General features: G+C 40.1%; 2 protein-coding genes across 3 annotated transcripts in view; one reads left to right on the top strand and one right to left on the bottom strand.

Moving 5' to 3' along the window:
- The first annotated feature begins 1,305 nt into the window (after positions 1-1,305).
- On the top strand, positions 1,306-12,889 carry Pin4 (peptidylprolyl cis/trans isomerase, NIMA-interacting 4). 2 transcript variants are annotated; one of them, XM_047537163.1, is made up of 4 exons: positions 1,306-1,428; positions 5,624-5,697; positions 11,880-11,999; positions 12,714-12,889. In XM_047537163.1, the coding sequence occupies exons 1-4, from the start codon at positions 1,392-1,394 to the stop codon at positions 12,870-12,872; spliced, it is 390 nt and encodes a 129-aa protein (XP_047393119.1). In that variant the 5' UTR covers positions 1,306-1,391; the 3' UTR covers positions 12,873-12,889. The 2 variants fall into 2 exon arrangements, with proteins under 2 accessions (XP_047393119.1, XP_047393118.1); XM_047537162.1 differs by lacking the exon at positions 1,306-1,428 and adding an exon at positions 5,402-5,466.
- Positions 12,890-19,316: 6,427 nt separating this feature from the next.
- Ercc6l (ERCC excision repair 6 like, spindle assembly checkpoint helicase) overlaps positions 19,317-24,535 on the bottom strand; it is a 28,425-nt gene continuing 23,206 nt past the window's right edge. Inside the window, exon 2 of the mRNA XM_047537161.1 lies at positions 19,317-23,314. Coding sequence (XP_047393117.1) covers positions 19,669-23,314 — 3,646 coding nt within the window. The 3' untranslated portion in view covers positions 19,317-19,668. The remainder of the gene's footprint in view (positions 23,315-24,535) is intronic.

Genomic DNA, 24,535 nt, shown 5'->3' on the forward strand with positions numbered 1-24,535 from the left:
TATTCATATTAAGTTCACTCTGTGAACTAGTCATTGTTTTATGTGCTTTTCAAATAGGAATTTGTGCAATCCCAGCAATTTGAAAGGCTGAGGCAGGAAGATTGCAAGTTCGAGGTCAGCCTCAGAAACTTAGCAAGGTCCTAAGAAACTTAAGTGATACCCTGTCTCAAAATAAAAAAATAAAAAGGGCTGAGAATGTAGCTCAGTGTTAAAACTCCCCTGGGTTCAATCCCTGGTACCAAAAACAAAACAACAACAACAACAAAATCACCCAAATAGGAACTTGTTTAATTCTCTTAACAACCTGTAAGTACTATTATCATCAATTCCATTTCACAGATGATGAAACTAAGCCAGAGAGGTGAGGTAATTTCCTCAAGGTCACAGAGCTAGTAGACAGATAATGAAACAGGGATTTGAAATCGGGCAATCTAGCTCCAGAATTCATGCTTTTAACTACTTCATTATGACACACCATTATAGAAATTTTGGGAAAATACAGCAAAACACAATGACCCGTATGAACTAATACCACTTGTCACATTTTGCTTACTGTATGGACTGCCTGTCGTTTAGATGCATAGGTTATATAGTACATGATATATATTTTTAAAAAGCAATCACATTCTGTATCTTGGTCTGTAACCTTCCTTAAGGCCATTTCTCCTATCTGTACACACATTCCTACAATCATTTTAAATAGTGCATAATATCCTTTTGTGTTGTTAAAACATTATTTATTTAAGCAATATCCCACTGAAGGTATTTAGCATTTAGACTGCTTCCAACGTTTCTCCATAACAAGAGTTTGCTGAGAGGTGGGTGATAGGCCTTTTTTAAAGCCACCTTTTGAACTCAATTAGCTACAGCTGCAAAATAAAAATTAAAAAACGAAAAACGGCCAGGGAGGGCAGGGATGCATGTTAAGAGAGGACGACGAAAAGGGGTAGCCACCATAACTCTTCCTGCTTTTTCTTTGTCTAGCGGCCCCAAGGGATTGGCCAGAGCCAGCGTCCAGGGACTGCAGGGGCCCGAGGCTCTCACTGCGCACGCGCAGAGGAAGTGGGCGGGGATGCGGGGGAGTTGGTGCAAATAAGGACATGTTGAAGAAGTAACAAAAAACGCAGAGGCGGGCTTTCCCGCCCCAACCCCACCTTTGTCTCCGCCCCCTCAACCCGGCACCCAGCTTCTTATTGGTCAAAAATCTTTAGCCCTATTGGTCCAAGAGTTAAAGGACTGGGTCTGCCCCAAGCTATGCCTGCTTCCGGAACCGCGATACAAAGGCTCGGCTACGGTGCCGCTTTCAGGCATTGTTTAGGACATACCCATGGGGCCTGAAGGGGCTTTTACGGATACCACAGCAGTTGAGAGTTCAACGGCAAATTTCGAAGATGCCGCCCAAAGGAAAAAGTGGAAAAGGGGGGAAAGGTAGATCATTCAAAATAACCAGGGAGAATGGGGACGGGTGAGGAGAGGGGAATGAACGGACAGGCGATTCTCAGGGTCCTCGACGAAGGCAGCAAGTGGCCAGTGGCCCCACAGAGCTGCCATAGATTATCTCAGGAGCTCCTCCGGCGAGGCTTAGAAAGGATAAGTGGACGAAGGGCTATTGAACTTAGGTAAACACTTTGGAGTACATTTCAGGGTTGGTCCTAGTGGGTAGTAGAAGCTGGTAGGAATGGTTCCTCAGAAGCAATGACTTGGGGTTGCTATTTCAAGGTATTATTAGAGCTGTAAAGTGTAATCTCATCAGAAGACAGCAATTAAAGGAAACCTATATGGATGGTCCTTAAGGCTCCCTTTAATGCTTAGAGAATGACGTGCCCACCGTGAAGGAAGGACTCATTCTTCACTTGAACACATGTGTAAGGCACAGTGCGAGGATATAAAAATAAGGTACACATCGCTACTCTTACTCCAAAAGCAGTGGGGAAGATAGAAGTATAGTAACCATAATATACTGTAATAAATGTGGCATTTAGAGGTATGTATCAGATATTTTGGAAACTAACAGGGAACGGAAGACTCCCTGGAGTTGAGTTTGGCAGGCCAAGATGGGCAATAGATAGGTCAAAGCATTCTTGACAGCGAGTCCAGCAGGAATAGCAGAGGTGAGAAACAGCTTGGTTTGTGCAATGTAGTGTTCCTGGAGCAGAAAATCAAGACAGAATGGCAAGTGGTGAGAATGAAGACAGAAACAAAAACCAAATCATGGAGAGTGCTGTGTTAAGTTAAGAAGGTGGGTTAAGGGTCAGGAAGACGCGTAAGGAGACTGTTCTGGTAGTCCTGCTGAGAGATGGTGGTGGCCTGAGGGAAATCAGAGGGAAAGATAAATGGAATACGGTAAAATGATATCCCAGAGGCCCAAGAGACTAGAGTATGATCTGTCAAGCACACAGAGTCACCAGATGAGAAGAGGACTGAAAACAATACTATTTTAGACTTAAGGGTGACTTTAAGAAAGAGTGGTTTCATTGGAATGAGAAAGGCAGAAGCCAGATCATAGTGACTAGAAGACTGACAGGGAATTGATTAGTTGGAGACGATCAGTGTGGACTTCTCTCAAAAATTTTAATTGAAAAAGCATAGAAATGGGATGGGAGATAGAGGAGGATAAAAAATTAGGAGACAGTTTTATTTTGTTTGTTTCATCAGAAGAGGGATAATGTGAGTGAGGCTAAGGTGAAGGATCCAGTAGGGTGAAAGTTCAAAGTACAGAAAAGTGAAATTTCAGAGAAAATGGAGCCTAGGACTGAGGTGGAGCAGCTGATGTTTAAATAGAAGTGGCACTGCAGGCTTGAGCCCATATAGAAAGAGACAGTTTTGTTGTAAGAATTGGAGCCAGTAAGGGGAAAGGCGTGAAGTTAGATTATGCTTTCAATTTCTTAATAAAGTGGAAAGCTAGAGTGTTTTTTTTTTTTTTTAAGACTGATGGGGGGTGGGGTGCAGGGATTCGGTGTGGTTCTTGAAGAGAGTTGTAAAGGAATGTGGTATTGGGAGTGGAAATGAAACATAAGTAAAAGGATTGCCCTCAGGGCTGGGAGCCCGGCAGATTGAAAGTCATGAATTGGTAAAAGACAATCTACACATTCAAATTTTACCTAGTGCCTTCCAGCTGGCACAATGTAAGATCAAAAAGAACCAGGGGTAGCCTTGAGCCACAGTCCAAGTTTTGTTGGGCAATTTTAATAGTAGGATAGCAGCAGGGTGCAGTGGCATGTCCTGTAATCCTAGGTATTTGGGAGACTGAGACAGGAAGAACACGAGTTCAAGGCCAGCCTCAGCAACTTAGTGAGACCCTGTCTCAAATTTTAAAAATATAAAGGGTCAGGGATTGTAACTCAGTTGTAGAGCACACCTGGGTTCTATCCCCAATAAGAATAAATAAGAGGAGGATAGCAACACAAGGGGAATAAGGGTGCCACTGGGAATGCAGTTCAGATGATCAAGCATGGGGTCCAGCCTGGGAAGGGGAGGAGAAGTCTGATAGTCTAGGGTAATTTAGCAAGATAAGGGAACTCGGTGGGAGCAGCGGGGTGGTGGTATTCTACAAAGTCAAGCAGCTAGTGATAGAATCAGGTATGAGAAAGCTTGGACAATCAGGAGGTTGTAAACAGAGACTGAACCACTAGTTGTGAGTGGCACAATTTTGTTATGTGCCCCTGGGACAGGTGACCTGATTAGAGAGCATGTGCATTCAGGAGGAAGATAGGTTGTTGAATGAAATTCCTCAATTTAGATGGTGAAATCACCCAAGATGATGGCAGGAATGAGAATGGAGAGGAAGCCAGAGTTGAGGCCAGAGTCCTCAGTAAATGAAAGGGAGTGAGTTGGCAGTCAGAAGATATAGCTTCCAGGAGAGGAGACAATGGGATAACTGGAAGGTATCAGCATTCAGGAGTGAATACAGCTGGATATAGTAGCACATGCCTGTAATCCCAGTGACTCCAGAGGCTGAGGCAAGAGGATAGAAAGTTCAAAGCCAACCTTAGCAACCTAACAGGACCCTATCTCAAAAAATAAAAAGGGCAGGGGATGTAGCTCAGTGGTTAAGCACCCCGGGGTTCAATCCCTGGTACCAAAAGAAAAAAAGAGGTGAAGACATAGCAACTTAAGAGTTTGGCTTAATAAAACTCTTACTAATAACATTTTCTTAGACTTTTGGTGGTCAGTATTTTGGTTTTTAGTTAGTAATAATAATTATTATTGTTATTACTATTATTATTATTTTGTACTAGGGATTGAACTTAGGGGCACTTGACCACTGAGCCACATGCCTAGTCATATCTTATATTTTATATAGAGACAGGGTCTCCCTGAGTTGCTTAGGGCCTCGCTAAGTTGCTGAGGCTGTTGCTGGGGCTCTCTTTGAACTCGCCATCCTCCTGCCTCAGCCTCTCGAGCTGCTGGGGTTACAGGTGTGTGCCACCATGCCCAACTGGTTTTCAGTTTAATTAAACATTTACTAAACACCTATAGTGTGCCAGGCACTGTGCTGGGTATTGGAGATACAGGTTGTGTGTCCCTTGTCCAAAATGTTTGTGACCAGAAGTGTTTTTTATTTCGGAGTTTTGTGGATTTTGGAATGTTTACATAGACTTAATCTGAAAATATGAAACTTGAAGTGTCCCAAAATCTGAAATTTTGTGTTAGTGTTCACAAAGTTTCAGATTTCAGGGGATTCTGGATTTTTGGATTAGGGATGCCCAAAGATCCCCATGTCCTGATTTTAAGCCCCCTCTCCTAGGTGGCCCATCTGAGAGTGCTCCTACCTTAAATTGACCTCATCTGTACAATTTCCTACACATGCTGTTTCCCCCATCCTGGATGGTTCCTGTCTTCTTTCTTCAGCTCCTGCTCATCCAGGAAGCCTTCCCTGCCTGAATAAAATGTCCCTCTGTGCTTCCACAACCTTCTGGCCATAACTGCCTTTCTGCCTGCTGCATTCTCCTGAAATGATCTGTCTTCCTCCCTAGAATGTGAATTCCTATGGATTGTTCATCTATGTACCCCTCAGTACCTGGAAATTAGTAATTTCTTAGGAAATGTTTATTAACTGAACACTTAATCCAGCTATAGTTATTAGGAACATCAGCCTCTCACAGTAAAATATAAGGTGTTGCCAGTGGTTATTAATCTAAATATCAGTGACTTTTTGTAGGAAGGCATCAATAGGCAATGTAATAGACTATGGGAATTTAGATATGAATATATATTTAGTCAAATATATTTAAAATATATTATTGGAAATTTTTTCTTATTGGAATTGTGAGTGCTCAACATATAGTTGCAGTACTTATTAGAAGTCTTACAAGAGTTTAGGGATTTGCCCTTAGAAGGCAGGATTGGAAATTGGGTCCAGAAAATCGAGTTCTGAAACTTTTGTTCATCCATTAGCACATTCATTCATGTATCCATTCTGCATGTGGTGCCTATGTAGGGCACGAATTTTCTGTTTTAAGAAAGGTGAGTCACATATTTCATTTAGCTTGATGTAGTAAAGTTTCTGGCAGAGTTCCCTTTTTAGTTTCTTGCTATGATAGAAGTATCAACTTGTGTTGTATGTTGGAGCTTTCTGTGAATACCAAGGTGCAGTTTAAAAGAGTACCTGTCATCTCTAAAGGTGGAGCAGCCTCTGGGTGTGACACTGCTGACAAGAAGGCTCAGGGACCCAAAGGTGGTGGTAATGCAGTAAAGGTGAGTTAATTCACTAGTTCCTTTTCTCCATGTTAAATATAAGTCACACACATACACACACACATACACAATATGCTTAACTCATTCTTAGAGGCTAACCTAATGTTGACATAAAACCAAGGTGACACAATTAGAAAATAAAGACCAGTCTTGCTTATAAAAAAAAAAATTCCTTTTAAATATTTTCTCAAATGCTTTCTCAGACATCTAGAATTTCTTCATGCTTTTATTTTTTATTTATTCATTTTTTGTGATACTGTGATTTGAACCAAGGAGTGCTCCACCACTGAGCTACATCCCCTGCCCTTTTTAAAACTTTTATTTTGGAATAGGATCTTGCTAAGTTACCCAGGATGCTTTCAAACTTGTGATCCTCACATGTGAGCATTTGTGATCTTCCCGTGTCAGCCTCCTGTGTTACTGGGATTGCAGGTGTGCATCACTACTCAGACTTCTTCATACTTTAGTATGGTTCCTTAAAACATTGTTAGATCTTCTCAGTGAGAGAAGGCAAAAGGTACAGGTATTATTTCTCACAACTGCATGTCAATCTACAATTATCTTAAAAAGCCCAATTAAAAAAAAACTCAACCTAAATCTACTTTCCTACCAAATTATATGTCACTCCTTTCCATATACCTCATATATAGCCACACTGGACTTAATTTTTCTAGAGAGGACAGGATGCCTCTTTAAAGCCATCAGTGGAGAGTCTCTTGGGTTATGTGCTTATAAAAGTCAGCATTTGAGGTGAAAATTGCATATAGTCAAAATTACCCTAGAGCATTCCTTATTGAAGTTCATATAGTCTGTAACATTTTGGGATTGACTTTTTTCACTCAGCATAATTTTCTGGAAATTTCATTCAAGAAAAGAAATATTCTCTGAAACTGAGAGCTTAGATAAGAGCCAAAAGGCACCTCTGCTGAATAAACAAGCAATGGTGCAGGTGTCATTAGAAAGCTCCCCCACTGCAGAGCTATAAGCCAGGGCCTTCACCATAAAAATGGGTGGGAGACAATCAGCAAATATTACGTCAAGTACTTAACCTAGTCCCAGAAGAGTGTCTGCCATGAGAAAATTTAATCTGGAAAGAGAACTATACTACTGCAATGTAACAAGGCAATTCCCATGTTTAAGTTAGGGTTTGGGAGTCTTAATTTGATTCATTCATTCATTCAGCAAGGAGATAGACAATTGCTTTTTTGCTGTTGTCTTCCATTCTTGTATGGACATCCAGTCATGAAAAGTGGGATCCTGGTGTTCCAAAATAAGTTTTCATAAAACATGGACCCTAAATACAACCCAGGTACTTCATCTGATGTTCAGCGGAAGAAGTGGTCACTTTCTCGACCCAGGTGTTGGGCTAATGAGAGTTGATGTGTTAGTCTCTAGAATAACATCTTCATAAAGGATATTCTAGGGTAATTTTGGTGCTATGCAATTTTCATCTCAAATGGAACTTTTACGACCCCCTAACCAAAGAAGTATTGCTAGTGGATTTAAAGAAAAACCCTACCCTCTGTAGAGAAATTAATTCCAGTATGACTATACACAAGGTATATGGAAAGGAGTGGCATGTAATTTGGTAGTAAAGTAGATTCAGGCTAAGTTTTTTATTCTTCTTTTTAAGATAATTGTAGATTCACATGCACTTGTGAGAAATAATACCTTTACCCTCTTTTCCACAGTAGTAACATCTTACAAAACTAGAGTCCAATAGCACAGCCAGGACATTGACATTGATACATTCAAAACAAAGAACATTATCATCACCCAAGAACCTCAAAGTGTGAACATTGATAACTAATCCATTTCCTTCCTGCCCTTTCCTCTACCCACTTCTTAACTCCTGGCAACAACTAATCTGTTTTCCACTTGTGTGACTTTATAATTTTCAAGAGTGTTAAATGTAACTTTTTGGGCTCTAGAGATTTCATTCAAGCTGTTGTGTGTATCAATAGTGTGTTCCTTTGTGTTGCTGATGATGTTGAAGTGTTGCTGCTGCTGATGGTATGTTTAACCACTAATCTGTTAAAGGGCAGCTGAATTGTTTCCAGCATTTTCAAAGGCCTCAGCAGGGAAGATATCCTGGGACCCTCTAGATTTTAGTCTCTGCTCCTTCCACATCCTCTGATTGCTTCACCCCTGTGTCCACACCCTACCCTGTGTCAGTACAAGCTCTACAGATTCTAAGACCTACCTGCTGACCACAGATTCCTTCTTTCCCTTTCCTTTTTTGTTCTTCTCCCAAATTCCAGGCCCTCAGACCCACTCTGCTCTCCACATGTTCTCTCAGATTTCATGTTTCTTCTGTCCTCTCTATTTCTTGTGAACTGGAAATTGAATCTAAGGGCTCAATCCATGGACTGAGGAGCACTAACTCTTTTCCTTTTGGTCATCTCACTGCATCCACCTCCAAATTACCCAGCTCAGGATTAATCCAGTGATCTACTTTCTTGGTACTTAAACCCAGAACTGCTGGGTCCTCCTGGAGGGTCCCATAGGGGATTGAGGATTGGGACCACTAGTACCTGGCATCTAACCTTAGTTAGGCCCCCAGTGCTGCTCAGTCTTTTACCACTCACTCCAAGCTGTCCACCATCCTGCTCCAGCCAGTCAGCAGATAACTTTTATCCAGTGCTTCCCAACCCTCGGTGTGCATCAAATTCACCTGAAGAGCCTAGGGGCTTACCCCAGACTGACTACATCCTAATCTCTGGAGTGGAGCCTGGACCTGAATATCTTTCTTAGATGCACTCAAGGTGATTTGAATATGCTACCAGAGTTGAGAAATGCTGCTATACTCTCATGGGGTTGGTGTGAGGATTTAATGAGATAATTTAAGTAAAGCACTTAGCACAGTGTGTGGCAAATATTAAGTACCTGATAACTTTTAAGTAGTTTTATTAGTTTCACAATAACATTTTAATAATTATTATTGGGTAATTAATTGAATTTGTTTTAATTATTAAATTGAATAATTTATCAGTTATTTAATGATATTTTAATGTTTTCATAAGGAATCAAGAACTCCTTGGCTTTTAGCCCCCATCAACAAAGTTATCTTCACCCAAACCTCACCCTTTTTCCTTTAAAACTAATTTTTCTTTCTTTCTTTTTTTTTTCTTTTTTTTGAACCACGGGCACTTCACCAATGAGCCAAATTCCCAGTCCTTTTTATTTCATTTTATTTTTTTGATACAGGGTCTTGCTGAGTTGCTCAGGCTGGCTTTGAACTTGCAATCCTCCTGCTTCAGCCTCCTGAGCTACTGGGGTTACAGGCGTGTGCCATTGTGCCTGGCTAAAGCTAATTTTTCACATGGTGTTTTGAAGACCAAGTCTTGCTCCTTCATTTATCTCTACCTTCCTGTCTATGTTCTGTCTCCACCCTTTCACTCTTTACTGGATCCTTCCCTTCATTCTGAAAATATGCTCAGGAATCTTTAAAATATTTACATATTCAACCTTTTTCCTCTAACTAGAGCCCTTTCTTCTTTGTGAGCTAAATTAGTTATGAGTGCCCAACATGATAATTACCTTCCCACTTCATATTGCCACCTCAGTCAATCTGTGGTGGCCTGTCTTTTGCACTTCTGAAACTTCTTTTGCTAAGGACATTGATCAGTCATTCCTCTGTGTGTGTGTGTCTGTGCGTGTTGCTAGAATTCAAACCCAGGGCCCCATGCATGTAGACAAGCACTCTACCACTGAGCTCCATCACCTGTTCCATCCATTGCTAAATTTATCGTACTTCTTACCTAATCCTTCTGCAGCACTTAACACTGTTGATCATTTCCTCCTTGAAACTTCTTCCTGTGTTGTATTTTGTTGTTTTTGTTTTGCAGTGCTAGGGATAGAACCCATGGGCTTGGGTATGCTGGGCAAGTACTACCATTGAGCTACACCCTCATCTCTTTTTTTTCCCTTACTTGGTTTCTAACATACTTTTCTCTCCTACCTACTTGGCCTTTCCTTTTTGGGGGGGATGCTGGGGATCGAACTCAGGGGCATTCAACCACTGAACCACATCCCCAGCCCTATTTTGTATTTTATTTAGACACAGGGTCTCACTGAGTTGCTTAGCTCCTCACTGTTGCTGAGGCTAGCTTTGAACTCAAGATCCTCCTGCCTCAGCTCCCCAAGGTGCTGGGATTACAAGCATGTGCCACTATGCCTGGTTGCCCTTTCCTTTTCATTATGCTTTTTGTGCTTTCTTTGCTTGTTGCATAGATATTGATATTCTCCAAGGTTGTCTTCAGCTTTATTCTCTTCTCTTCTCATCCTGTATAACCTCCTTAGGTAATCTCACAAGCACACACAACTTCAGCCACCTTATCCATGCTCATTGCTCCTGAACTCTGTGGTTTGGCTCTCTTCCAAGATGCAGTTATAGAATTGCAGTCGGTCATCACACTTACAAACCCTGTGGGTCTTAAAAACTCACTATGTCACACTGTCCAAACCAGAGTATTTGTTCCCTTATAAAATGGTGGGCAGTGTCCCCTGTCTGTGATCATGAGTGCTATGTGCACTACTACAACTAGTTAAATCAGAAGGTTGCTTCATTTAAATGTGGAAGCAAAAAGAGAGGTGCTATTATGTAGGTGCTGTTGTAGCCAGGTCAATTTGAGGTCTGTTGAACCATTTTTGTCCCCCAACAGGCTGTCTCTTCAGATTGTTTACCCTGTCTCCCTTGGGTAATGCTGAACACGTTCTATAGAAGTTTGCCTTTCCAAGCCCTGCTTTTCAACACATTTGTTCCTTTGCTGTGTTCAGCTCCACTAGTCAGAAACTTATTCCAGTGGGACAGGATACTCTTCATCACCCCAATATCTGTAGTTAACCCTAAAGACACTCTTAGCTTGCTTGTCTGTAAATTAAGAGGGAGAGTTCTTTCACCTGTACCCCAGTTTATCACCTCCAGTGTGAAACAAATGATTATGGGTTTTTTTTGTGGGGGGTTTTTTGTTTGCTTTTAGTTTTTTTTTGTTTGGTTTGGTTTGGTTTTTTCGTGGTACTGGAGATTGAACCCAGAGGTGTTGTGCAACTGAGCTACATCCCCATCCCTTTTTAAAAAATTTTTTGAGATGGGTCTCACCAAATTGTGGAGGCTGGCCTCAAAGTTACAATGCTCCTGCCTCAGTCTCCTGAGTCACTGAAATTATAGGCATTGAACCACCATACCCAGTAAAACAAAAAACTGATTTTTTGAAAAATGGGAAATTCTCCAAAATAGATACAATGACAAAATATTTTAGGAATATAGAGTTTTTTTTTAAACCATTGCTTTATGCAAACACAGGTCACATTGAATGTTTCTATACTGTTGAGGTTTGTTTTTTACAGTACTATGGATTGAACCCAGGGCCTCATGCATTCTAGACAAGCACTATATCACTGAGCTACATCTCCCACTCTGTGTTGAGTATTCTTTGTGGTGGGGGCAGAGTATTGGGGTTTGAATCCAGGGATTCCCTACCACTGATTTATATCCAGAGCCCTATTTATTTTGAGACAGGGTCTTGGTAAATTGCCCAGGCTTGCCTTGAACTTGTGATCCTCCTGCTTCAACCTGAGTAGCTGGGAGTACAGTCATGCACCACCATGCCCCACATGAATATTCTTAATATTCAACACATGACACTTTGAATTCAGAGTGTTGAATTGTGGGGTGGCTGTTACACATTAGGCCCCTTTGGGTAGGAACTATTTCCTGGTGAGCTTTTTTATAGCCTCCCCACTCTGATGAAATAATAGCATTTATTGAATGCTAGCTACATTATTGCAATCTACACAACCCAAGGAGAACACATAAGTCTTGTTATTATCTCAGCTCACAAATGGGGGGAAACATTTGGAGATTTAAAGACATGCCCAAGGTCATACAACAGAGTTGGGATTGGATGCCAGGACCAAAGCTGCCAACCATTATGTTTCTTCTTTTTGTTACCACTGAGATACATGGTGAAAGAAGGGAGATGCCCATTTTCCATCCAAAATCAGAGTTCTGAGGTAGTGTTGTAATGTATTTGTGGCAGTCAGCCATCTGGGCAGACTTGCAGGATTTTCATTTTCCACAAACTGTTTTTAACTGATGAGATGAATCCAAATGTAACTGTTATACTAAGAGGAATCCTTTGAGTCTCCAAGTATTACAAAGACATGCTTTTTCTTTGTAGGTTAGACACATTCTATGTGAAAAACATGGCAAAATCATGGAAGCAATGGAAAAGTTAAAGTCTGGAATGAGATTCAATGAAGTGGCCACACAATATAGTGAAGATAAAGCCAGGCAAGGGGTATGTTGCTCTTATTTAAAATTTTCTGACCTCCACAGAGTAAACACAAAAGTAAGGATTATTTCTTAATTTCTTCTATTACTTTTATTCAGATCTTGGTTTAAAGATCTTAAACACAAAAAAGACCAATATGAGGACCTGTGGTTGTAGCTTAGCTATAGAGCATGGGCTTAGCATGTACAGAAAACCTGGGTTTGATGCCCAGCACTACCAAATAAAAGAAGATGTTCAGATGTCCAACATGTGAACAGTTGAATAATAGTCACCTATGTCTAAACCTGGCATGACCAAACAGCTAACTTTAAAGCCCAGCAATACTATGCGTGCTTACGTGTTCAGTCTAGATTTAGACTTCTACCTATTTGTCCTCATTGAACTCACTCCTACATAACCTAGATGACTAAACCTAGTAGGGGGGATGGGAATGGGAAAGGCAGTAGAATGAATGGGACATAACTTTCCTGTGTTCATATATGAATACACAAGTGTAACTGTGCATCATGTACAACCACAAAAATGGGAAGTTATATTCCATGTATGTATGATATGTCAAAATACATTCTACTGTCATGTATAACTAAAAAGAACAAGTTAAAAGGTAAAAAAATAAACCTAGTAATCATACTGTTCATGTTGGAAAGCTCTTTCAAGCTACTGTAGAACTGTTTCCTTCTCATGACCATTTGATATCATGTGTCTTTTGGGTTTTTTTAGGGTGACTTGGGCTGGATGACCAGAGGGTCCATGGTTGGACCATTTCAAGAAGCAGCATTTGCATTGCCTGTAAGTGGGATGGATAAACCTGTGTTTACTGATCCACCAGTTAAGACAAAATTTGGATATCATATTATTATGGTTGAAGGGAGAAAATAAAATCATATGAAAAAGTCTTATAAATTTTATTTCTTTAAAAGGTAATGAATAATCCTTGTATTTTATGAACTGTCAGTGTGAGTTTGTACAGACAAAATAGGGTTGATATAGATTAGTATATACTACAGTCAGTATTCATTCAATAATTCTCAGAAGATAAGTCAAGTGGAATCCTTTTAATCTGTATTTATATTCCTCCCAGAATGACTTTACCTCTCAGTGTATCCTGTAAATTTATTCACAAATCATCATTAGGAGAGCCAAATCTCAGGTCACACTATTCATGCAACTGAAAACATTGGGCATCAAATGGATGAATTCATATATGAGGATCATACAGGAAGTTCCTGGGCAACACTCCTTTACTAGTGAACTCTGATCCACCAGGACAGGTATTATCAGCTCCATTGTCTTAACAGAGAACAGGGCATATTATAGCCATTCAACATTAACACTTTAATTTTTTTCTATTTTATTTATTAACAACATACACATTGCTAGTATGACTTTGAACGTTGTCCACTGTCTCTTAGCCTTCATCCAGTCAATGGAACATAATTTCTCCAAACCTTTCTTTTTAAATAAATATCTATTTGCATGGAAAAGGCACTTATTTCTTCCATGGGTTATTTTCACTAGACTAAGCCATTCACTGAGTGCTAGCTAATGGGACAAATATCAGCATGAAAACAGCATTCCCTCAACCTCAGAGTGTGGGTTACATTCTGACTCTCCTTTCTAGGACCAATATTCTATGTATCCATATTTTTAAAATTAAAAATGCTACATTTGAGCTGGGCATGGTGGTGCACGCCTGTAATCCCAGTGGCTTGGGAGGTTGAGACTAGAGGATCGTAAATTCAAGGACAGCCTTAGCAACTTAGGGATGCTCTAACCAACTTAGTGCGACCCTGTCTCAAAAAAAAAGGGCTGGAGATGTAGCTCATTGGGAAAGTGCCTCCGGGTTGAATCTCCAGAACCACCCCCATAAATAAATAAATAAAATGCCATATTTGTGTCATACAAAAAAGCATAAAAATAACATAAAGTACTTCAAAAATAAAACCTCACACAACCATGTGCTTCTTTTTTGTTTTGTCTTTTCAGTACTGGGGATTGAACTCAGTTGCTTTGAGATAGGGTCTAAGTTGCTGGAGCTGGCCTAGACCTTGCCATCCTCCTGCCTTAACCTCTCCAGTAGCTGGAATTATAAGCATGGAACACCATGCCTAGCTACACTGTGATTTTTTTTTTCTTTATTTTTTATTTTTTTCTTCAAATTATTTTTTTCTTTTTTTACCACTATGATTTTTTGGGGTAGGGATGGTGCTGGTGATTGAACCCAGGGCCTTGTGCATGCAAGGCAAGCACTCTACCAACTAAGCTATATCCCCAGTCCTACAACTATGTGATGCTTAACAGTGATTCTTTTTTCTTTCTTTTTTTGCAGTACTGGGTATTGCACATGCTCAGTGCGTGCTTGGTAAGCACTTTGCCACTGAGCTACATCTCCCACACCAAGAATATAATTCTTTTTTTTTTTTGCACTACTGGGACTGTTTGAACCTAGCACTGAACCTCTGAACTGCACTGCAAGCCCATTTTATTTTTTATTTTATTTTCAGACTGTGTCACTAAGTTCCTGAGGCTAGCCTTGAACTTGTGATCCTCCTGCTTCAATTTCCCAAGTTGCTGGGATTACAGGCATTTACTACCATGCCCAGCATCAACAGCATTTAACACTGCATTCTCTCCCTCACTTATACCTGATGTTATCCCTACATTGCACCAACTTATATAGAATGGCAATTTAATCTAGAGACTGAAGTTTCCCATTTTAAAAGTTTCTGAGCATCCCAGCAGCTTTATGCATACATGAAATTTTCCCCAGTGAATACCAGTATGATAGAGATGTTCAAATAGTAGGCAAAGAAATTACTTGAATATATAGCTTCAAATAAGAGAAACTATCTTAAAAACAACATAAAGCAAAGTTTGGTGGTGCATGCCTGTAATCCCAGCTACTTGAGAGGTTGAGGCAGGAGTCACAAGTTGGAGGCCAGCCCTAGCAACTTATTACAACCCTGCCTCAAAATAAAAAATAAAAAGAACTGGGGGTGTAGCTCCATGATAGAGCACCCCTGGGTTTAATCCCTAGTACCAAAAAATAAAGGACTGGGAATGTGGCTTCATGGTAAAGCACCCCTGGGTTCAATTCCTAGTATGCAGAAAAAAAATGGGAATGTAGCTCAGTGGTAGAATGCTTGTCTAGCATGCTGATCGCCAGCACTGCCAAAAATAAATCTGAGCATGGTAGGTCACACCTGTAATTCCAGCTGCTCAGGAGGCTGAGGCAGGAGGAACACAGATTCAAGGCCAGCCAGGGCAAATTAGCAAGAACCTGTCCTAAAATTTGAAAAGGCTGAGGATGTAGTTCATTTGTAGAGTTTGCCTATCATGTGCAAGGCGGCTCTGGGTTTCATTCCCAGCACTAAAATAAGTTTAAAATATTAGAGATATATATATGTATATATATAGTTATAAATGTATATATGTACACCATAATACACACACACACACACTGCTTTTGCTTGTACATAGACTGTCTCTGGGAATGGCAGTCCTGAACTGGGAGTTGAGAGGGTAAGAGGGTTTTGCCCTTATAGCCTTAGATCATAGGTTTTAAACATTTTTCTGCCATATAGCCATTTGGCAGTTTGCCCATGCCTATGGATCCTTTCTCAGAATGTTGATCAAATGCATAAAGTAAAACACATAGACTGGGAATGGTGGTGCACACCTGAAAGCCCAGCTAATTGGGAGGCTGAGGCAGAAGGATCCCAAGTTCTCGGCCAGCCTGGGCAACTTAAGGAGACCCTGTTTCAAAATAAAAGAGCTGGGAATGTGACTCAGTGGTAGAACACCTGTAGGTTTGATCCCCAGTACTGTAAAATAAATAGATAAAAAGGGCTGGGATGTAGCTCTGTGGTAGAACAACCCTGTGCCACAAACAACAATCCCCAGCGCCACAAAATAAATAAATACATAGGATTAAGAAAGATGCCAACTACAATGAAATAAAGTAATTGAAAAATTTAAAATCATAATATGTACCTGGGTGTGCTAGCAGACACCTGTAATCCCAACAACTCAGGAGGCTGAGACAGGAGGATTGACAAGTTCTAGGTCAGCTTCAGCAACTTAGCAATACCTTGTCACAAAGTAAAAAAATAAGGATTGGGGAATGTAGCCCAGCGATAAAGCAACCCTGGGTTCAATTCCCAGTACCAATAATAATAATGATGATAATAATAATTGTAATAGGTGTATTTATGCCTCTTTTTTGGATAATATCTAATGGTGGGTCTAAAAACTGCGTTTTATTTTGTTTTGGTGACAGAGATCAAATTCAGAGCCTCTGCACTTGCTAAACACGCACTTCACACTCTTGACTGAGCAACATCCCCAGTTCCAACCAGTGAATTTAGTGATGGTTATCAATGTTTATTTGAAATATCTGCAGTAATTATGAAATCAATGTGATTTCTATTAGTGACAAGGCCACAGGTATCACATTCATAAAGGAAATGTTAAATTCCAGATACATAGTAGTGGGGAAAGATATAACTTTTTTCCCCAAATCCAGATACCTGAATTCTATCCATGAACTCCAGGGGTAAAAATCCCTGCCGCGGATATTTTTAATATTTTACCATGTGTATTTTTCCCAAACAAAAATTGTCACAGTACACAAATAGAGCATTTTGATGGGCTGGAGGTGTGTGTCAGTGGTAGAGTGTTGCCTAGCCATGCATAAGACCCTGGGTTCATCTCCAACACCACCAAAAATTTTCTTTTGCATTTTCAGTGAGAAATACACCTGAATTTTAAGGCTTACTGTTCAGATCAAATGGATATAGGATCCTACAATTACTTCACTGCAGGTGAAAACTCCTGAGTGGGCTTTTGTTTTGTATATCAGGAAAGAGGAATTTATTAGCTGAATTTCCACATTTGTATGCTTGAGGAAAGGATTGAAAAAGATGTAAGGTGCAGCTCTTCACCTGCATCATGGTGGGAAAATACACAGGGAAATAGTGAGCTAGACTTAGATGCAGACTGAATCGCTGACTCACAAATGTTGTTAATGTTTTCAAAATTAGCTGGGAACAGTGGCACACAGCTGTAATCCCAGTGACTCAAGAGGCTGAGGCAAGAGTATCACAAGTTTGAGGCCAGCCTCAGCAATTTAATTTAGCAAGACTCTAAGCAACTTAGTGAGACCCTATCTCAAAAATTAAAAACTGCTGGGGATATAGTTCAGTAGTAAAGCAACCCTGGGTTCAATCCCCAATAAAAAAATATATTTTTGTGTAGTCAATCACATTACTAATATATTAGTAGTAATTGCTTTTAATAAAAATTTCATATCAATAAATAACATTTAAATTTAAAATTTGAGTTGTACCTTGTGGTGCACACCTATAATTCCAGTGACTAGGGGAGCTGAGGCAGGAAGATCACAAGTTCAAGGTCAGCCTAGGCAACTTAGTAAGACCCTGTCTCAAAATGAAAAGCTCAGTGGTTGAGTACCCACCCCCGGATTCAGTCCCCAGTAATGCAAAAAAAAAATTTAAATTCATTTTATCTTTCAAACTTGTATCTGTAATATTTTCTAATATAACTTGTGTATGTACATAATTTACAAGTAATTTTGTGATATAATATTTTAGCTAGGCATGGTGGTATGCCACTGTAGTCTCAGCTACTTGGGAGGCTGAGGGAGGAGGATCATTTGTGCCTAGGATTTTAAGGCCAGTGTGGGCAACATAGTAAGAATCATCTCAATAAGAAAAAAAGTTGATTTTTGTCCTTGATTCTTGGCCTGTAGCTCCTAAACCCTGTAGAATCTCCATAGTGATGTCTTGTGTATGCTACTATACAGAGATGACTAGGTGGATGGAGGCCCCTAGATAGCTTCCGAAATGGGGGATAGCAGCCAGAAGACCAAGGCTTGATTAGAGAGTGGGGCTTTCCACCTAACCCCAACCACTAGGGAGGGGAGAGGCTAAAATTAAGTCAGTTATCAGTGGCTAGTTATGTAATCAATCATGCTACGTAGGAAACTTCCAGAGCTGGGGTGGTGGCAGACATCTCTAATCACAGTGACTGGGCAGGCTGAGGCAGGAGGAACACAAGTTCAAGACCAGCCTCAGCAACACAGGGCCTTCTGTCTCAAAAAGGGCTGGGGATGTAGCTCCATAGAGCACTTGTCTAGCATTTACTAGGCCCTGGGTTCAATCCCCAGTATTGAAAAAAATAAAACCCCTAAATGATGGAGTTTAAAGCTTCTGGTTAATGCATCTAAGCGTTGGGAGGGTAGTGTGTCCAGAGGGCATGGAAACTCTGTGCACTCTCCCCTATACCTTACTACAAAAGCATCTCTTTATTTGGCTGTTAACGGAGTTATATTCTCTATAGTAAACTGGTGATAGTAAATAGATTGTTTTCCTGAGTTCTGTGAGCTGTTCTAGCAACTTATTGAACTTGGAGAGGGTCAGAAACTCCTGATTTGTAGCCACATTTGATAAAGTGTGGGTAAACGTGAAGACTGAATACTTGGCAACTGCCTTGTGAAGCTAAGGCAGTCTTGTAGAACTGAACCCTACAAACCGCAGAGTCTGGTGCAAACTCTGGGGAGTCAGAATTGAATTGTTGGACCCTGGTTGGTGTCTGCAGAGAACTAGAAAAATGGCTTGGTGTGGAGACCCCGCACATTTAGTGTCAGAAGCATCAGGAGTTAAAAACTGTTCAGTGTATTATAGTGGCTTTTCATTTGGTAATACAAGTTAAAAATACATTTTATGCCTTACTACTGTATCACCATGGACAGGTCACAGCCTCACTGAGCCTTAGAAAAGTTTCAACTGCAAAATGTTAAGTGCCACCCTACCTGTACCCCAGAGGATTATAGTAAGGACTAAATGAGAAAGAAACCTGTGTAGTGTCTAGTACACAGTAGGTACTTGATAAATGATAGTTCCACCTTCTCTGGTGACAGTGTAGAGTGCTATGCTGTGTTGTACTTTTTGTTTCTCAGGGGGAACTGAACTTCTTTCCAGTCTAAAACCCAAAGAGAGACTGATGGCACACATCAAAACACACACATGCAGGTGTTTGGTTTAGAGAAAAGGAGAACATAGTTGATGGTGAGTGAAGAACCACTAAATGGACAGCAATGTGACTCCAGGACAGGCAACTAGTGAGGAAGAATTCCAGCACAGGTACCTTATGCTGTGTTAAGTTGAAAACATAAACAACATAATAGGGATGGCTCAGATTTGGAATGCCAATGACAAGCTCCTGCTAAACTAACGAGTCTCCATATGCATTTGCCAGTATCATCGCAGTGAAAGAAGTGAGTGGAAAAGAAAACACTTGAGAAAAAAACCATTTTAATTTTCTTATCTGAACTAATATACAAAGGTGATCCCTTTCAGAATAAAGTAGCTAGAATAGTTTTGCAAAACTTCTCTAGAAAGTTTCAATTAATAAAACAAAAAACAACACAAACAGTAAAATTTGTAGATGCCTAAAATAAAAATAAAACAATACTCAAGTGAGGAAATATTAAATTCATGCTCAGAAACCAGAATATAAGAGCAAACCAGGGAGTAGAAGCAAAAGTTGCTTGAGATTTTTCTTAAGCATAAACGCTTCATGCTCCCAAAGAACCCAATGATGGAACAACAAAATTTTCTTATATTCACTTTCATTTTGACAGGTTATGACATTCTCAAGTGTTATTAAGTTGCTTGTACAAACCCAAAGTCATCAGCATGACTTCAGGATCTGCACTCTTTATATCAAGTGCTTTAACAAAGCAGTTTAGGGCCTCCTGTATTTTTCCACATTCTTTTAGTTCTTTTCCACGAGCTATAAGAGTCTCATAGTCATCTGCAGCCTCCACTGACTTGTCCTGGGGCAAATCAACCAGCACTTCATCTGACAAAGGCTTGGGGACACCAGTAGAGGTCTGTGAGCTAGTGTCTAGTGGTTTGGACACAGTTAGCCCAATGAACATATTTTCTGAAGACAGCATTTCTCTAGGACCCTCTTCTCTATGCTCTGAGGATTCGTCACTTTCTTCTTCCAGATCATCTTCAGCACCGTCTGTTTCACTGCTGCTGTCAAATCTTTCCTCCATATCTTCCACATGGTCTACAACCACATTAATCAGAGACCTCCTAGAGGCCAGGGATCTCCTTGAGTTTATAGACTTATTTACACTATCAGGTATTTTAGGTGAAAAAAATCTTCCAGATAGACTGGTGTCATTTTTGGGAGTTGAAGCATCAAATTGTTTCACAGATGAAAATTGAAAGGGAGATGTGCTGAATGGACTCATGTTTGAAGTACCTTCAAAACAATCATCCTCATCCTCATCCTCTGAAACAATCCTTCTAGCTTTGCTTCTGGATTTAACATTAACTACTACTTCTTCTGCTTCATCATCTTTCTTATTAGAATGATCCAAACTGCTATCCACAGACCCTGCTCTGGAATTAACTACAGAGCCACACGAGCTATTTTCTTTCCCAACGTGCTCCAAAGACTGACTATTCTGTCTATTGTCTCCAGAGTCTTCCAGAAAAAGATTGAAATCACATGCATATTGTGATGTAGATGATAAAGGTTCCTCTTCTGACTTGGCCTCATTTCCTTGAGTATTCTGCAGTGCACTACTGGATGCCACCGAGTCATCAGATATTTCAATAACAGATGCATTTGATTCTGCATTTTTATTTTCATTTGTTATGGGCCAGGGATTACAGTCATGTAAAATCTCATCATCCTGTAGAACTAGATTTGGCTCAAGATCAGCTATGATGGGTTGGCTAAGTAAATAATTAAAACTTCCCAGGGGGCTCTCTTGCAGTGCCTCTTGCTTAGGCCCCTCTTGTGATGCATCCTTTTGCAGAGCCTCATTTTCTGTTGCAATGTTTTTTGCTGTTCCCAGTGAGTCAGTACAAGTTCCTTCAACACTTCCCAACTCTTCGGGTAATGTAACTGCAGAGTCAGCATCAAATGTACTTTCATGTGGGTTCATATTATCTTGCAGCATGGTAACATTCATCTTTACACTGGAAAGATCTTGTGGCTCACTCTCTTTGGACTGATCATTAATGCTTATATTCTCCATTTGAAAACTGATATCTTCTTCCTGGGTAGAATGAATAGTTAGAAGAGAAGCCCTAAGCTGTGGTTTGTTCAATTCAGGGCATTTCTTCTTTGTTTGAGAAGGAAACACAGGTGCTCTTACCCAAGTCTCCTCATTTCCAGTTTTTTGTTGTTCCATCATATTTTGAGACTCAAATTCAACAAGGAATTGAGCTTTCTGAACTCTTTGTTGAATATACTGAGATTCTTCTATCACATCGAACACCTCTTTATCAGACAGGTCACATGTGTACATCAAATCATGGTCTGAGATTCCAGCTATCCCCAGAGTGTGCAGGTAGGCAATATGTTCATCTAGTTTCTTATCAGATCTCCTCTGAGCAGCATGCAGAAACTGAAGCTGCAGCTGGGTTGCAGAGTTCTGAAAATCCTCAATCTTAAAGAGCTCTCTTAATTCTTGTTTACTGAAATAGCGGAATGGGTTCTTCTTATCACCAGTTGTTTGTCTAATCAATGAGTCCTTGAAAACCTGTCGTCTGTATATTTTTTCCTCTACAGTCCCACAAGTGATTAACCTATAAACCACAATATTTTCTTTTTGTCCAATTCGGTAAACTCTATCCACAGCTTGAGCATCAGTTGCAGGGTTCCAGCTTGGATCAAAAATGACCACTCTAGTAGCTGCAGTTAATGTTAAGCCAACACCACCTACTTGAGTGGTAAGTAGAAAAACAGAGTAATCTTTATTTTGCTGGAAGAGGTTAATTCTTTTTTCTCGTTCCAAAAGATGAGTAACTGTACCATCAATACGCAATGTCTTAAAGTGCACATTCTTTAAGAGGCGTTCAATGATGTTTAAAATTTGTCTTGACTGGGAAAATACCAGAGTTTGATGCCCTTCATCTCGCAGTCTCTTCAGAAGGTCCATTAAGAATATCATTTTTCCGGATTCTTGCATCAATGTATCATCAGTTAAATGATGAATGTGTTCCACATCTGAGGAATCTTCTTCCTCATTGCCATCTTGAACAGAAAATTTGACATTCCCTAGATTGAGCAAACGACTAGCCCGTGCAGACAGAAGCCTAGGATGATCACACAGCTTCTTTAGGATACCTAGCTCAGCCAAAGGTGAGCGTGTCTCTGTTAACAACTCCTTGATGTGATCTAAAGACACAAATTTCCTGTATATTTCTTCTTGTAAAGGTACAAGACGTATCCAAATGATTAAATCATTTTTCCTGGAAAGGGAAGGCATTTCACAGATGGCATCAACACTTGGATTCTTCTCACCAAGTCTGACCTCTGGGTTGCTTGGCCTTTTTTTCTGTACTTCTTCTTTAGTCCTCCTGAGAAAATAGGGTTTTATAATTGCCATTAAGTTTTCAGATATTTTAAATCCCAAGGCTTTTTCTCCCGGGGTAGCATCCTTTTCTCTTGCTCTAATAATAGGATTTTCATACTCCATTTTAAATGTTTTTAATGTTCCTAGTAGGGACCCTTGGCATGCAAAATCAAATAGAGACCACAGTTCTTGTAAATTGTTTTGGATTGGAGTTCCTGTAAGGAGAAGGCGATTATGTGCAGGGACAGCACGAGCACATATTGCTGACTTAGTAGATGAACTTTTTATTTTATGTGCTTCATCAAGGATGACATAGTCCCACACAAACTTTTGGCCATTAAAGCTTGAAAGCTGCTGCCAATTATTGATTAACATTTGGTATGTAGTGATTATGACACCATTCCTTTCCTGAATCCTATTGAGGCTTCTGGTGCGTACATCCTTGCTAGGGCCATGAAAAGTTTTGACTCTCATTCCTGGAGTCCACTTGGCAAATTCTTTTACCCATGTGTTAATGAGATTGGTTGGCATGATCAATAGCACATGATTCACAAGTGAAGCATCAAACATAGCAGAAAGGAAAGCAATAATTTGAACAGTCTTCCCCAGTCCCATATCATCTGCCAAGATACCCCCTTTCCTTTCATCCCTGTATAGGCTATAGAGGAAAGCTACACCTTCCTTTTGGTGCTCAAAGAGTTGGTTGTACAACTCTCGATAAAGCATCAGACCAGAGTTGCACACATCTGTAAATTCATCATCTTCATGTTCTGCCAACTCCTCCAAGGCTTCCTGTAGTTTTTGGATTCTGCTCATCACCTTTTTATTGGGAAAAATGTCCTTTGCCAAATTGAAAAGCTTAAATGCTTCTTCCAGATCTCCATTTTTAGTTGCTTCTTTGGCCTCTTTCACGTATCTACAAAAAAAGGTTTAAAAATTATACACACAGGATTAGAAAGAAGAGACTGAATATTCACTCTAAGAAAGCTTTAGAGTCCACTTAAGAACCAAACTTTAGTTGGACTTTTAGTATCCAAGATTCAGGAGGGAAAGATTAGCATAGGAGATGCCAATGAAAGCTGTTATCAGGCTGGGAATGTCACTCACTGGTAGAGCACTTGCCTAGCATGTGCAAGACCCAGAGTTCCATCCTCAGTGCTGCAAAAAAAGAAAAAGAAAAAAAGAAAGAAAGCTGCCATCACTGAAGACAAATAAAAATCCACCTGTTGATAACAGCAACACCTACCTTCATGTCCTAGTTGTGGAAAATGAAATGTACAAAGGTTATTTCTTGTACAGAATTTAAAAAATTGCCAACATTAGAAGTATGAAATAACAAACCTCAGGGAGAGGGGGGACAAGAAAACCTTACAGTTTTCTTCCTCCATCACTGGTGTCAAGATTTGGATATGAGGTGTCCTGCAAAATCTGTGTGAGTAGGAAGCAAAAACATTAATTATGAGAATTGGAACCTAACCAGTGGATGAATCTATTTGACAGATTAATAATTTGAAAGGACTAAAACTAGGTGGTAACTATAGACAGGTAGAGCTTGACTTAGAGGAGATGGGGCGTTACAGTTACTCCCTGGAAGGGTTCATTTTTCCTGTGGCCTTTTCCCCACTTTCCCTGTTTCTGACCACCATAAGTAGAGTAGTGCTCCTTTGCCACTCCCTTCCACCATGATGTTCTGCCCCATCTTGGGCCCAGAGCAATGGAGTTGACAAATGATGGACTGCACCACTGAAACTGTGATGCAAAATAAACTTTCTTCTTTTTGCTTTTTTTTTTCTCGGTACTGGGGATTGAACCCAGGGGTGCTTAGCCACTGAGCCACACATCCCAGCCCTTTTTAGAAATATACATATATATATATATATATTATATTTTATATATAATTTATATATATACATATATATAATTTATTTAGAGAAAGATTCTTGCTGAGTTGCTTAGTGCCTCTCTATGTTGCTGAGGCTGGCTTTGAACTCATGATCCTCCTGCCTCAGCCTTCCCAGCTGCTGGGATTACAGGCATGTGCCACCATGCCTGGCTTCTAAGTTGTTCTTGTCAGGTATTTTGGTTATAGCAATGAAAAGATCACTGTTTCTTCTCTGTGTTGTTTTGAGCTCCTATT

The sequence above is a fragment of the Sciurus carolinensis genome, chromosome X (genome assembly GCF_902686445.1).
Source record: "Sciurus carolinensis chromosome X, mSciCar1.2, whole genome shotgun sequence".
Lineage (NCBI taxonomy): Eukaryota > Metazoa > Chordata > Mammalia > Rodentia > Sciuridae > Sciurus > Sciurus carolinensis.